Below are 16,117 nucleotides of genomic sequence, written 5' to 3' on the forward strand. Positions count from 1 at the left end.
ACTGTGCCCCTTCCACCCTCTCTTGCTGGCACGGTTTATGCACATTTCAGTTCCAGTCTTTCATAACCAATTTCCCAAGGCCTTCCCTATCATCCCAACTCTTGCCTTCTCCAGTTTCCAGCAAAAGCGGAGGTTAAATTGGGGGTCTTTACAAAGACCCAGGAAAACCGGTGCTTAGCAGAATGATAGGAAAAGAGCTCAGTATTTCCTTCCTACTGAAGCCCCAGCTCGAATTTTTAAAAATAAAGACCATGTCTCTATGGTGGTATAGAAACACAGTGCTGCATCAAAACAAACCCCCAGTCCACGCACACTCCAAATCCAGGCAAAATATCTAAACGTGTTCCTGAGCCTGGGAAGAGGTTAGGTTTCATTTATAAATGCTGAAGATATTCTGCTGCTGTGCCCAATAAAAAGTACAAATAAAGTTGTCCTGGTCTTCACTGTTTAGGAACTGAGGAAAAGACTGGTGTTTTATAAGGAAGGGGTTTGGGTTGAAGAAGTCTCGTTAGGAAGCCTGTGTCCATGACCTGGGCTTGGAAGTGTGAATATACTATTTTGCCTTCCTCTGGGCATGAATTTGAGGGGTGGAAGGGTTACTGGGAGAGAGGAGCACAACTCAGTGCTCTGAGTTTCAAAGAACCCAATTCTGTTTGGGTAAAGAGCTCATTCAGGGAAAGAAACTGATGACCACATTTAAATTATACACCGATCACTTTTATTGTCTGTAACCACAAAATCGTTTTTTTCTTTTTTGGTACCGGGAATCAAACTCAGGACCTTGCGCTTGGAGTCAGGCAGTGGCAACACTGAGCTAAATACTCAGCCCACAAAATTGTTCTTCGAACAATAACATTTCAATTTCACTGTTTCTACTTCCATTAAAGCAACAGCGCTGTACTGCAAAATGAACTCTACGCAATCAAGTCCCCGATAGGTATTTCTTGATTTTGTTAAAAAGGGATAGGAAAGATTACATCACCCCAATAAGAAAACATTTTCCTTGGCCTCCTTGCTTCATTTTGACTTCCTTCAAAAGCATTATAATGAAGGGTATTTCAAAGGTTAATTCTTTCTCCCTTCACAAGCCGGGCTCGAAACTTCCAAATATCCTGGAAATGATTCCAAACAGAAAGAATTTATGGAGCATTAGATAAACATGATTTCTAGGCTTCCACACATGGGTAAAGGAAAACAATTAATCGTTTTGTTTATTAGTAAATGAAACACGTTCTAAGACTCCAATTAACGCACAGTGGTGCTAACTTCACTGTGTGACGCTCCCTCATCCTTCAACCCAGGTTGACTTACACCGGGCTAATTCCAGGTGACAGAATAGGGTGGTGTGCTGCTGGCCACAGTGGGGTGTGCTGCTGTCTCCCTGCTTGCTTTCATGCCCCGCCAGAACCACTCAGAGGGTTCCACACTGATTAGATCATAATGGTGAATATGGCCCCAAGGGTTACTGGTTGGGTTCTACCCTCTTTGTGCATCATAAAACAATTTCAATGTTCTCGATTATTTTTTAGCTGTTTGTTCAAATGAGTGATTTGAGAATTAGGCCTAACTCTGAGAACTCCGTTGCTTAGCCCAGCCTCTGGGAGTCTTAACTTCTTCCTCACAGCGTGGGGCTACACTGCTGTTCTATTGGGTTTTGGTGGAGAAAATGAGGAAAGAAATGTAAAAATATTTTTATAGTTTGGAAAGAACTATATTTAGTACTGTTTTTTATATAAGCCCAATAAACTATAATTTATAAGGCAACCAACATAAATCAACGGAATAAATACGGAGCCACTGAGCACAACGGCGACAGAACCCGTGTGTAATACACACGGCAGGACCCCTCGGTGGTCTTACATCTCTGCTCCACTTCCACACAAATTACGGCTCTCATAAAACTCTAGTTGCAGAGTGATCAGAATGAAACCGTGCTTGGGCGTTGCCCTCCGGAAGTCTCACTGGAACTCCTCATGCACACCTACTCTGCTCTACATGAATAAAGGGGCCCTGTGGTGGATATTCCAAACCTTTACCTTCGCTTTGTCCTTCATCTCCTCGTGTCTAACTCTGGCTCCTGCCTGTGCTGTGTGGAACGGGACAGCCCACTTAACCCAGGACCACCAGAGACCTAGGAAGTCCCCACCTGGGGAAGCAAGAGCGCACTGAGACCCCCCTGTCCTTCTGAGCAGGCCTGGGCAGGGCTCTGGAAAGAACCCTAAACCCAAGCATGACTGACTTTTAAGTGAAATGAGGCCTTCATTAAGCACCCGAAGGAAAGAAGCACCTGCTGTCTTTACTTGGCCGTTTCATGCACACATACCTTCATGTTCCAATCATCTCCAGTTACGCCCAATTTGTTTGCTACTTGGATCATTTCCTTCTCGATGCCTTCTTGACTGGTGCCCTTCACGTCGATGTAATGGCAACTGGCACTGGCATAATGGCAGGAAATTGCCTGTGAGAAGTGAATACACCGACACTGGAGAAAGCATCCCATTCACACCAGCAACTGGGCCAGGAGTCCTCCTCCTGGAAAGTCAGGTTTTTCTCTCAGGATCAGATTCCTACATAGGACGCCTGGTCCACGGAATCCTCAATCAGTCTCTGTAGCTTGGCCTCACCCCCTGGCCCCAACCCCAGCTAAAAGTTAAAGAGAAATTACAAAGATTTTTTTTAAAACTAACCGTGCCATCTATTTTTAAAACATCTATGTAGGAACAGCATGTAATCCCCTAAACAAGCGATCTTTAGTGTTTTAAGCATTTAGTTTCCCTAATGAGTAGATATCCCAAAAGCCTATAAAAGAAGACACCTTACTGTTTATCATTTCCTTAGTAATAAAAGTCACACAGTTGAACATGGGATGGGCTCTTACTTCAATAGATATGAAACCTGAAAATACCTTGACAAGGAAAGTATGATCATCTCCTCTCAAAAGAGACATTTAAAGGTCAGTAACGTGACACGGCTGTCTATCTCCTTTCCCTCTGAGGGTATGGCCAAAGGTATCGGGTTCTCCCCATTTTAGAAAAGGGCATGAACCCCTCTAAGCTGCAAAGCAGTAGGGAAAACTCACCTCCTTGCAGACGAGTTAATTGTCAAGGTGATCTTACCCATCAGGACTTTCTGCTTTGCCCAAAATACCAGCTTTCTGGAGTACAGTCACAAACTCCGTTTTGTCCACAAGCCCCAGTGCCTGGCAGAGCCGTGTCACGGCCGAGACAACAGGACAAATGTGTTGATGGGGTAGGGGGTGGGGCGTGTGGATTCCTGTATCCACGTTGCTGTGGAATAATGGTGGTATTTTTCTACAACACTAAGGGCATTAGAAAAATACTGAAAAACTACAAAGTCAGAATATTAAAACTCAGAACAAAATTTGTGAGCAAGTAGACACGCCCCAACTGCATAGCTCCAAGGGCTATGCTAGCACAGGCTCCCATCCAGTATTTTATTGAAAATGTTGGCATTGTACACAGCGTGGATTTTTCGCTTCATTCTGATTTGCTGCAATAGTATTTCACTCGATTGCCCACTGTTTTTGGCAGCCCCTTCCGTTTTGTCCTGAGGCAGTCTCGAGGTTTGACTCAGCCTGATGCCCGCCCTGCTGAGCTGGTAGGAATAAGCTGAAGAGGAGCCTAGGGGAGACACCGGATCTGTGGGAACCAGGGGGCAAACCGGAAAGCCCTGAGTCTGTGTGGACAGCCCTGCTACCTACCATGGGGAACTGAGCGCCCACGCCGGTGTTAGGGCCGCTGAGTTTGAGCACAGCGAGAAGTCAGGAAATGTGTGAGGAATCTTGTCAGTTTTGCAGGGTAAGCAATGAATCATTCAATTTCAAACACCCTAAGGCTGAGGGTGAGAAAAACATGGCTGCCTGCTAATTCTGACTTCTGAGCAGCCAACTCAGAACCTTCATTTTGGATCGATACTATTTTTCTCCAGTAGTAAAGACACGGCAGACTTTCCTCTGCTATGCTTATGAAAAGCCATATAAATCCCAAATTGTGTTGCTTCTGTGTTTCAGGGATTGTTCTTGCCTCAGAAAGCGCAGGCTACAAGCTTCAAGGTAAGCTAGTGTTCTACAGCAGCTCCTCCACCGATCACGACTCCCTGTCCACAGGAGCAGGGTGCTAAGCTTACCTGGAATCTTACTGATGAGAGAGGAAAAAGTACAAGGAAGGCAAATGCATTTCCTAGGAAATCAACTGATTTAAAATTTGGTTTAGTGAAAAGTCATAAATCTTTGACATGGTAGCTGAGCAAGTCCCTGTCTCAAAATTTAAAAAGGGCGGTGGTTGCGTTGCCAGTGCTGGAGAGAGACAGAGGGAGCGAGGTGGGGGCCTAAAAGAAACACCTCGAGGCCCTTCCCCACAGAAGCGATACTTTTATGGTTAGGTAACTTAACGATGTACAAATGTGAAACCCAAAATAAACTGACAACTCACGCTTATGGTTTTTTTAGCACTACAAATCCAACGCGTGTTTTCAAGTTAAATGCAAGCGATTTAAAGCCAATAAAATTCAAATTAGCAGCACTAAGGAGAAAAGAAATAAATCTTTCACATTAATGAGTCTTAAGATTTTTGTTTCTAACCCACTCAGCTTTGAAAACCTTGGCCACGTGAATGCATACTTTCCTGAATCCTTGCGTTTTGTTCCGCCCAGATCCATGGATGAGCAGAGGGTGAAAGAAAACAGTGTCTCCCTTCTCCATGATGAGGTGCACGCGGGGACTGTCCCACTCATAGTCCTGGATCCCGTGGAACATGATGTTAACTCCGCCCTAGGCACACAAGAGAAGCCAAATCTATGCCTGAGAACACCGCAATGAAAGCTGTGACCACGACTCAGCAGGCAAAGCTGCTGAGAGAAAGATCCATGGTAGACACCAGCCCTTTATGTACATCAAAAATCAACAGGGATTTCAGGAGCTTTCAGCCTCAACCCTAAAATGCTAAGAAACTCCTCTCCAATTCTGTGCCCTGGATTTTAGATCATCACCAAATCCTGCACCAAACCATGAGAATTTTTTTCTCTTGAAGAACTGATTCAATCTCATCATTCCTGGGGCTGAAGCATTTAATATCCCCCAGCATCAACAGCTGAATGGATGAACAAACCATGGTAGAGCCTAGCGACTGAATCCTACTCAGCAATGGAAAGGAAGGAGCTATTAAGATTGCTGAACTATGCTATGCAAAAGAAGCCACACCCTCAAAAGTGATCACAAGATCATATTTATACAACCCTTCAACTAATCTACAGTAACAGAACGCAACTCAGAGGTAGCCTGGGGCAGGAGGGAGGTATTCTCTTGATTGTGAAGTGTGTGACTATGCATGTGTCAAAAGTGATCAATCTATACACTCAAAATATACAGTTATTATATGCAGTATACACCAATGAACTTGAAAACAAAAATAACAGCTCTTCCAGGTTTCTAAAATAAAGAAGGTCCTCAACCGGGCTTCGCAGCACATGCCTGTAATCCTGGTACTGTGGGAGGCTTTGGCAGGAGGATTTCAAGTTTGAGCCCAGCAAGGACAACTTAGTGAATGACTTAGATCAAGTCTTAAAATTCATAATAACAGTAACAAGAATAGCAATTATTATGGAGGGCAGGGGGAAGGAAGGGAGAAGAAAGGGAAGTAAAAAGAATTAAGATGTGTTTCGTACATGTACCAACTCCCTGCAATGAAGGCAATCACTATGTGCTGCAAACAGGTACCAATAAAAATGAGTTCTAAAAAGCCCGGTGATGTAGCTGAATGCGGAGTTCCTAGGTTTGATCTCTAGTACCACTGCAGGCGTAAGGGGAGGCTCCTGTTCTCCCCAAATAAACCGGAGACTCATTAGTGTTAAATAGTCCTAAAGTGTCTTTTTAGACTCTCCTCTGCTGCTCCCTAAAACACATCCATCCATCTGGACTGGGGGCCCCTGGGTCCTTCCCCTGCCTCAGCCATGCTGTGCTTGTCCTTGACCTCCCTGCCATAGGAAAGCCCTGTCCCTCAAGGTGCAGCTAAAGCAGTAGCCTCTGCTGGGTTTCACTTTCTTGGCCCTGAGAACCATCTGCCAGAAAGGCTTGGGATGAAGTGTTTGTGTCTGACCCCTGCAATTAGGTCCTATGCTGCTCCTACCCAAGTTCCCCCACATTAGCTGCCTTTCTGTGTGGAAAACACACATGGATGAATATTTTACCTCGAGCTTTCCCTGATCCGAATTGTAAACCTCAGGACAATGCTTTGCTAAGAAAGGAAACATGTCATCTCTTTACGGATAAGACAGTGACAGATTCTGATCAAGATGCAGTGGCCAGGCAGATCTACCTCCCACTGGGGATAATCGTGTGGCTTCAGGGAGCTCTTGTGAGTACCCGGAAGTACCACCAGACCACCGTTGTTCCGGTCAATGTGCTCCATTGCGGTCCAAGCAGCAACGATGCAATTGCTGGGCCGGATGGGGAAATAGTGCAGATCCTGGTGCAAGGGGTGACGTGAGGTCTTCTTGCCTGAAACAGAACCGGTTGTTAAAAGATGCTCCAGCCGGGCATGGTGGCACACGCCTGTAATCCCAGCACTTGAGAGGCTGAGGCAGGAGGATCCCCACCAGTTTCAGGCCAGCCTGGGCTACATAGTAAGTTTCAGGCCAGCCTGAACTCCATAGTGAGACCCTGTTTCTAAATAAATAAGTAAATAAATAAGCTCAAGTCTCAGAAGTCTTATGCTTTTCATGAAAAACTAGAACACTGCGATCTATTTCAGCAAAACCAAACAAATGGAGCAAAGCTATAGGACAGCAGTCTTGGTATATTTCAGCACTAAACTGAAATAGCAAATCAACAGAGAGGCCCCCACTCCTCCTATTCTTCCTTCTGGGTTACTGGGAGCTGGGCTCTGACACTGCTAACACCTCATACAGACATCAGCATCTCTAGTGTACTTCATTTCCTTGTCACGCTGGATTCAGGAAAGAGGTAGCATAGCATTTTTAAAAATTGGATTAATTAAATGGAAGAGAATGGTCCAGAACCACATTTGAGGTTCCTTTCTAAGTGGCTGATGCGGAAAACAGTTCTCTGAGAGACTTTCCCCACAGAACGATGGGCTTCCTGGGTCCAATCTGTGTCCAGCCCAAGGCAACGACCACATGGCTGTTCCCTCAACTTTGCTCTTGGAACCTGGTCACCAATCACCAGATCTCTCCAGGCAAGACACACAGGAAGACGCCTGGTGACTCTGACCTTCAGTCCTATCGCATGAGTCTGTCCCGGCTACCTGAAGGAAGATGAAGTGGAAAGGAGAAAGGACTCTCTCGGCTGATTTCTGCTGCTGGTTCAGAAAGAGTTTTGTGGGGTTCAAGAGTCACCTCTGTGGAATCTCCAGGGAAAATTATTAAAATGCAGTCACCTGAATTCTACTTATTTTTGAATCAGTCTCTCTGCAAGTGAGGTTTTAGAATCTACATTTTCACAAGCACAAGACACTTTCTTGAGTGTGTGATTTATAGCAGTAGCTTTGTGTTGGATCAGGAATTCAGAATCCATGCTATCATGGCTAGGAATGCTCAATTAAGGCACAGATAGACGTACTGAATAGATGTGAACGATATATGAAAAATTATGTCTGTTAAACTGCATTTTTGGTCAGTCACCTGAAAATTTTGCAATAAATCTACAGTCAACATGTGAAATCACTATTACACTTCCATGCTGTTAAGACGATTTTCAGATTTAAATAAAAGTATATACATTCACTCATTTAAAGTTTGACAGTTATATACGTGACCAAGCTTACGACATCAACTTTACACATTTTAACTAAACAACGTTTTTCTCTTACTTCTTCCTAAAGAATAAAAAGTTCTTGGGCCGGGGATCTGGTTCAGTGGTGCCGGTGCCTGCCTCACAAGCACAAGGTCCTGAGTTCGATCCCCCATACAAATAAATAAATAAATAAATGTCCTTTACCAGTATCTGGAGGTTTGTTTATCAGCATTGTGTGTATGGCCATAATATTAGGTCCAGTAAAGCACTCCACATATTTCAGAATCTAAAAGAAAAGGAAGAGAAAATTAACTTCATGGGAAATCAGGAGAGCCAAGTGGCATGAAGTATAGCTACCCACAAAGGAACCAGGACGGCGGCCAGCCATGGTAGCACATGCCTGTAATCCAAGCACTCAGCAAGCAGAGGCAGGAGGATACTAGGTCTAGGCCAGCCTGAACAGCAAGACCCTGTCTCAGAAAAGAGAAAGTAATAATAAAAAGAAGAGGTATAAAGTATCTCCATAAAACTAATGGATTAGTCAGTTTGTTGCTGGAACAAAATATCAGAGACACCCAACTTAAAGGAGGAAGGGTTTACTTTGGCTCATGGTTTCCGGGTTTCAGTTCATGGTGAGCTGGTCCAGGGCGGAAACATCATGGTGGAAGGGCACAGCAGCCGACAGCTGCTCCCCTCACAGCAGCCAGGAAGCAGAGCGCAGAGGAAGGAGCCAGAGACAGATTTAGTTCCCAGTCACGCCCCCGCGACCCACTCATAGGCACTCAGAAGTGTGCTTTAATCCAGACCACCCATTGCGCTGAGATCCCCTGTGAGTGAAAAAAATAACGCAACGGCTAATGTGGTGCGATGTGACACTCACGGAAGGGTTACAGACGGCCTTTCACAGACACATTCGCACATGAATGCACAAAAGGCTTCACGGGGGTGGGGCTGGGGCAGGGGACCTGCTCACGTCAGGCCCTTCTGGACTGCCTCCACGTTTGCGTAAATACGCATTACTTGTAAAGAATAATTGTTTTTTAAAAATTCAATTTAAATTTAAAAACAAACTCATACTTCTATCGTCCAGAGCCATAAAAAAAAGAAAAAAGAATGAATTCACAAGTAATAGCCCACCACTTCACACCATGGGTTCTCCCGTAGTGAGGTCACAGGGCTCTCTCTTTACCCAGAATTCCTCTTTCTCAACAAGAGGCAACTGGCGCACTCTGGCTTTCCCAGTCCTGGTTCTACCGGGTGGGACAATTCTTAGTCTGGGGGAGGCGCTCTCCTGTGCGTTTGGGGCCCACCGGCGGCATCTTTGGCCCCTCCCCATTAGAAGCCAGCACCACACCCTGTCTCACACTGGGGACAACACAAAGGTCTCCAGACCCGGGACAGTCACCTCCAGCTGAGAACCACTGCGCACGCGCCATACGTGGAAAGGGCGGAGATCAACTACAAAGCAGGTTTGCGGGGCAGACACGCCACTGACTGTCAAGCAGAGACAAATGCAGGCAGAGCTCTTACCTGGGGGAGAGTGCAGTATCTAAAGAGCTCCTCGTCTTCCTGGAAATCCTGGATCTTGGAAATCACTTTCTCACTCACAGTATATTCTGATTTCGCCATGTTCACATCTCTCATTAGCGACATTCCTGGTGGTTTCACCTCCTCTCTGCAGATTCTTTCAAACTCATGCCTAGAAAATTGAGTTGACAAGGTCATTCTCGCTGGCTCCGCCCTCAGGCCTGCAGCAGTGGTTCTGATGGGGAGGAAGAGGGGGCCAAGTCAGCAGTCCTCCCTCCCAGCTGGGATCCACCGCCAGAATCAAAATATCCCTCTCTCGGTGATGCCCAACCTTTTGGCCACAGGGACCGGTTTCGTGGAAGGCAATTTATCCCACGAGGGTGGGTGTGTGTGTGGGGGGGGGGACTGGGACGATGCAAAGGAGCTGGCAATGGGAATCCCACAGATTCCTCGCAGAGCACTCCCAGCAGGGTTGGAACTCCTGTGATGGGGTGAGGCCCCCCAGGCGGGGCCTGCAAGGCAGATGAAGCTCCCTGGCTGGCCTCACGCGCCTCCTGCTGGGTGGCCGGGTCCTAACAGGACTCAAAGGTCTGCTCAGCGACCTAGGGTTGGGGACCCCTTGTAATTTTTTTTTTTTTTTTTTTTTTTTTTTTGGTATTCGGGATTGAACTCAATACCTTGTGCTTGTGAGGCAGGCGGCAGAACCACTGAGCTAAATTCCTGGCCCAGCCTGAAGGTAATTGTATACCAACCTGCTGCATGAGGTCAGGGGTGGAATTGACCCCTGTGGTGCACCAGTGGTCAGAAAGTTTTGGATTTTAGAGCCTTTCAGATTTTGGATTTCAGGATTAGGGATGCTCCGCTTGTAACAGCAAACCCTTCCGCAGCACCTGTCAGGTGCTGTTCCCGTGTTTTACCTTATTCTGTACCCACAGCACTGCTTGGACAGGACTCCTATTGCTGTGCTGTTTCACAGATGGGCCACAGAGTGTGGGAAGCTAAGATGGGAATCCCGGGGCACATCAGGGTTGGCAGTGAGCTGAGACCAAAGCTACAGCCTAGCACTTTAGCCCTGCTCCTAAACATTGCCTAACAGGGCTGGGGATTTAGCTCAGCGATTCCATTACCTGCCCTGCAAGCGCAAGGTCCTGAGTTCGATCCCCAGTACCACAAAAAACGAAAACAAAATAAAACAAACAAACAAACAAAAACATTGCCTAACAAACCCCATCATTAAAACAATATCAGAACTCCAGGCGTGGTGATGCGTGCCTGTAATCCCAGCCCTAGGGAGGCTGAGGCAGGAGGATCACTTTGAGTTTGAGGCCAGCCTGGGCTACCTAGTGAGTTCAAGGCCAGCCTGAACTACATGGTGAGATGCTGTCTCAAAACCTGAAAAAAAAAAAATCAGAACATGAAGATGCTAATATAATTTAGACTCCCATTTTATACATATAATACATATTTTTGTAGAATAACAAATAATATAACTGTACCGAAAGCATTGAATATCAGCATCAGATACCAGATTTTTAATAACAAGGAACCCATTATCTTCATAAAATTTTCTCTGTTCCAGGGTTAGGACATCATTATCCAAAGTATACCTAAAGGACAAAAAAAATTCCACCAAGAAAGACCAAATTTTAAATGACAACCTAACAGCACATAGCAAGAATCCAAGAAATAGTTTACTTTTTAATCTAGTATATCTAAGACCTTAAGAAAATACTCTGAAAAATTTTTAAAGCTTTATAACATTAACTGTTGTCACCAAAAATGGGCATAAATGAAAGCAAAATTAATGATATACCCATTCAATGAAATATGACTCAGGCATTAAAATTAAGATCACATACTAGTATGGACAATGATTTTTGTAAGAAAATATGCTTACAATGATGTAAAACAAGACGCTCTATGTAAAAACAGAGACTGCATAGAAAAACATCCCTGCCAAATTTTCTAAATAGTAATTGCTTTTCAGTAATAGAATTATGGATGATTTTTTAAATTTCCTTCTATTACTGATTTTTATTTTTTTAAATAGCATAAATCTCTTCTCGGCCTTTTGGCTAAGATCAAATGCAGTAGTGAATATATACAGTTTTTCAGATGGGAAACAAATTCAACATATTCTACATTTTTAGTTGTCTAGTCAATATATTCTCAGAAGAAATCTAAGTAACAAAATCCAAGTAAGTACAGAGCATAGCCACAAACTCCAATCATTCAACCTGGTCCTTAAGATTGGAACAGTGGCTCTCTGAAAACATTTATGAAGTTCAAGGCCTTCCCCTTTAAAGATGAGTTAAGACAGTAGGGTGTTGGGCATGTGATCCCAGCAATTTGGGAGGCTGAGGGAGGAGGACCATGTGAGCCCAGGAGTGGACAATCAACCTGGGCAACGGAGCAGGTCCCTGTTTCAAAACCATTGTGTGTATTTTTTATATATATATATATATATATATATATATATATATATGGTGTATATCATATAATAAATATGCATATAACATATAGACACATATTCACCAAAATCCTAGCCACTGTATCAATATTACCATAACTGAAATGTGATACTGTGCTTGGATTTTCAAGGGTCAGATTATGTATTTCCTGGTATTTTCCCCTTCTTTCTCAATTTTTAGAATTCATATAAAAAATTAAAGTCAGGGTCTTCAAAACGTCCCACCCTCGTGCTCATTAGAGATTAGAGCCAACCCCGGAGAGAGGGTTAAGGAGTTGTAACCAGGCAGGCCCTGAGCGTTACCACCCCGGGAAGCCTTTACCTCCAGGTAGAGGTAGAAACGGAAATAGATGCACTGTACTCACTGGAAGCGTTGAGAACGGGGACTCGGGGGGACAGTCCCTGAGGCGGGGTGAGCTGCCCGGGGTGTGAATTAAGGCGAACAAAGAGCAGTGTTTCCAGGAGCCAGCGCCTGCCTGGCCACGCCTTCCCCTGGACACCGCGCCCCGCGGGCGGGCACGCGAAGCCCCTGTGCCTGCGTCTCTCTCTCGTGTCACCACCACGGAGAACAGCAGGACCCGGAGGGCTCAGTGAGCAGCCCGCGTGGCCCAGGACACGACCCCACGCCAAGGCCCTGACTCCTCGCTCAGCAAGCACAGCTTCCTTCCTCTAAACTCAGCCGCCGGGGGGCTCACGTGTGTAATCCCAGCATTCCGGGAGGCTGAGGCAGGAGGAGGACCAGTGCGTGCCCAACACGGGCAATTTAGCAATGTAGCGGGACTCTGTCTCGAATAATAATTTTTTGTTTTACAATTTTTCTATTCCTACATGCTTGGAATTCATGCAATTTACAATCATGTAACCACTACATCCCAGGAAGATGTAGCTCAGTGTGAAGGCCCTGGGTTCAATCCCCAGTACTACAAGCTGGATAGGCAGACGAAAATTTAAAGAAATACCACTAGGGCCGGGGATTTAGCTCCGTGGCACCATGTCTGCCTCAAAGAGAAAGGTCCTGAGTCCAATCCCCAGTAACAACAACAACAACACAGGAAATACAGCCAAAAGTTCCACTTTTGAAGTGAGCAGAGAAAAGGGCTATTTACAAGGGTTTTTAACTTAGTGGGACCTGAGCTCAAAATACTCAAAGTAGTTTGGCTGGTCCTTAAGGGCCTAAATGTCTATGAAATAAGAAATCACTCTAAGAACAGTCTGAGCCACGCAGTCAAGTATCATTTTAAATATTGGAGAGGGTCCGGCAAGGCCCGGCACCAGCCCGGCTGCGTCCTCGGAGCCAAAGGCCACCGCAGGGCCACGTCACTACGTGGACAGCCGGCTTCCCCCTCCTGCAACGTTCCGCTCCCCTCTCCACTGCTTTCCTGGCCCGGTTTCCTTTCTGTTGTTGCTCTTAGAAAAAATTTTAATCACGTGGAAATGTTTACCATGCAAAGTAAGGTGAAAAACAATGGATGGATGGAAAAAACTGTTCATAAAGAACAGTTCTAATTATGTAATAAATACGCATAGAAATAATGAGGTACATGTCTTTACTTTTTCCTTTCTACTCGTCTGCATTTTAAAAACATATTACAAAAAAAGATGATATCTCTCTCTCTCTCTCTCCCCCCCTCCCCCTCCCCCCCCCCTACCAGGGATCCACAGAGATCGAACTCGGGACCTTGCCCTTGCCAGGCAGGGGGCGGAACCCCTGACCTACATCCCCGCCGCAAAAGATGATTTCTTATTCCAAAATCCACACTGCTTCTACACAATCAACGCTCGGGAGAAACTACCACGAAATTTCCAGGACTCCACTTGGGACTGCAGCTCAGCCAGGACTGAGGAGCTGGAACCAGCGGGTCGCAGACCCCAGCCGTCAAGCTGCCCTGTGAGCCCAACTCGGGGCCTGGGCCTGGACCCGCCCCGCCGCGAAGGATACCAGCGCCCCGGACGCCGGGGTTTCGAGGTGTCCCAGCACGATCCGCAGGCGGGCACTGGCGCGCGTCCGATGCATGGCTGCGACCTCCTGGAATCTGCGCGCTGGGCCTCCCGGGGTCTGCGCGCCTTGCCACCTTATGGGGCGGGCCTCCTCTGCTCACAAGCCGCTGCCTTCTGCCAGGCTCCTCCTGCCGCCCTGGCGTGAGCCTGCGACCAGCCCCAGTGGGCCGAGCCTCGCTGCGCCTCGCCCACTGTCGTCAGCCAGCGAAGCCAGCCTGGCTTCCACCGCGGCAGGGAAGCTGCAGAGGCTCACCGCCAAGCCAGGACTGGATGAAACATCCATAAGGCTGCTGTTACCACCCTCCCACCCCAGGGCCCTCACTCCCCCACGCAGGGCCTGAACCAAAGAGCACCCAGCTGGAAATTTCCCATTTCCCTACCAATGTATCAGCACGCAACGGCAATCCCAGCTCTCCAGGAGGCTGAGGCAGGAGGATCACAAGTTTGACACAGCCTGCACAACTTAGTGACTGAGACCTGTTGCAAAAGTACACGCGCGCGTGCACACACACACACACCCACGCATAGCAGTAATTAGGTATTATATTGTGAGCATGTAGAAAGGGATATTGGCTTAATCTCTAAAAAGGAACATTGGTTTGACATCTAAAAACCAAAGTATAATCCTGTTAACAGACTAGAAAACAATTGTATGTTTAGCTCAACAGACACAAAGAACGAGATTTGAAACTTCCAACGTCTCCTCACAGCAAAAAACTTCCAGTACATTAGAAATAGAAGGAGCAACCTCAGCGTGATAAAGGCAAGGAGGAAGAGTTACAGCTAACTTCGCACTGAATGGTGACATTTTTGCTTGTCTTCTAAGATTGGGAAGAAAGCAAGAATGTGTGCATTCGCCACTCCTATTCAGCACTGTAAGAATATTGCTAATTAGTAAATAATAAGGCAAAAGAAATAAAACATTCAAGAATGAAAAGCAGGGCCGGTGATTTAGCTCAGTTGTTCACGAGGGCAGCAACCTCCTGTCCTGATAACATCACCATGGGGGTTAGGATTTCACCACAGGAATTTGGGAAAGACATAAAAATTCATATCATAGCATATCTGTGTTCAAAAAGAAAAAGGTGCTTGCATGGTTCTAAAATGCAAAAGGTTTTCATTTCTGTTGAAGTCTCTGTCTCATCCTATTGCAGTGTTTTGCTTTGCTACGATTATTATTTTAATGTGTGAATGTTGCATCCCGTGGGCACAGGGATGCTCAGGATGGTTGTGTAGACCCCTGGGTACCTGGGAGCCACGCTCCAGGGCTCCAAGAGCATGCATGTTGCCCACTGGTTGCTGGTTCTCCTCCCCCAGCTGTCCAACTGATCTGTGACCCTGCTAGGCAGAAGGGGAAGCTAATCTTTCTCAAGATGACAACCCCACACCTGGGCACACAGATGACAGCTGAAAGGTTTCAACCAAATTCTGAGGAGATCCACTTGGCACTTGGAACAAGGATGGGCAAGAGGCTCCCCGGACCAGCTACAGGAACACGCATTGGTGGCACCAGCGTCAGGATGGCCCTTGCCACGTTCTGCCCAGTGCTGGGTGTTCCTTTCCACGTTTGTTCACCCTGTGGACCTGCCAGGGGTGCAGTAATCACACTGTGTGACAGCAGTGTAACGGGGTGTGGCCCGCTCGCTAGCCTTGTCCTGCAGCGCTGGCAGGGGTGGAAGTCCATAGACAGAGTCTAGACTTGCCTGAGGCCCCTGACGGGGGAAGAAGATGGCAGAGAACCCATGCTGGGGTGGGAGGCGTGTGACATGCGGGAGGCAGAAGACAGTGTAAGTCAAGGGAGCTCCCGCAAGCCCCACACACGTTTCATAAGCGCCTTGGAATTACTTCACTTCTGAAGCACATATTCAAAAGTGAAATTATGTCAGAATTCAAGGTGGTGGCCAGGGCATCGACTCTGTGCTGCTGCACTGGTTACACTCCCCGTGGAGCCAGCCCTGGGTATGTGACGCACAAACTAATTCACCATTCTGCAGGTGATCCCAACTGAAGCCACAAAGACGTGTTGACTCAGGCTTTTCCAGCTTTCAATCATATGACCCTGGCCGGCTCCGCCTTCTCCAGCCAACTCTGCTCTCTCCTCAGGCAGAGATTTGTGCTGGATCAGCCCAATGTCATATCTCTTTTCCTATCTCCCTCTACTTTTCATCCTCTACTCTGCATCAATATAAGAAATATCTGTGTGCTAGCTGCTCCCCGGTTTTGTTGCCTTAAGCAAAGTTTGCACAACTATGTCCTCTTCTTTACCTTCCTTCACAACCTGCCTCTGACTCATGAGGTTTATGCCACCTGCCCAAAGCACAACCCACCTCAGTGAATCCTAGTTTCCTCTCTTC

At 46.5% G+C, this 16,117-nt stretch overlaps 1 protein-coding gene across 5 annotated transcripts; it reads right to left on the minus strand.

Annotated features, from left to right (window-relative positions):
* Positions 1–695: 695 nt before the first annotated feature.
* On the minus strand, positions 696–13,894 carry LOC106007539 (phytanoyl-CoA dioxygenase, peroxisomal-like). 5 transcript variants are annotated; one of them, XM_087206982.1, is made up of 9 exons: positions 13,705–13,894; positions 12,131–12,182; positions 10,792–10,902; positions 9,299–9,467; positions 7,973–8,054; positions 6,333–6,514; positions 4,640–4,789; positions 2,324–2,458; positions 696–1,112 (listed from the first exon to the last, which is right to left on the minus strand). In XM_087206982.1, the coding sequence occupies exons 4-9, from the start codon at positions 9,419–9,421 to the stop codon at positions 1,059–1,061; spliced, it is 726 nt and encodes a 241-aa protein (XP_087063108.1). In that variant the 5' UTR covers positions 9,422–9,467; positions 10,792–10,902; positions 12,131–12,182; positions 13,705–13,894; the 3' UTR covers positions 696–1,058. The 5 variants fall into 5 exon arrangements, with proteins under 5 accessions (XP_087063108.1, XP_087063103.1, XP_087063104.1 ...); XM_087206977.1 differs by having other exon boundaries at positions 12,088–12,182; positions 13,705–13,892; XM_087206978.1 differs by having other exon boundaries at positions 12,131–12,185; positions 13,704–13,892.
* Between the last annotated feature and the right edge of the window lie 2,223 nt (positions 13,895–16,117).

The sequence above is a fragment of the Heterocephalus glaber genome, unplaced genomic scaffold (genome assembly GCF_053883595.1).
Source record: "Heterocephalus glaber isolate CG9 unplaced genomic scaffold, H.glaber_assembly_v1.0 deba00000738, whole genome shotgun sequence".
NCBI lineage: Eukaryota > Metazoa > Chordata > Mammalia > Rodentia > Bathyergidae > Heterocephalus > Heterocephalus glaber.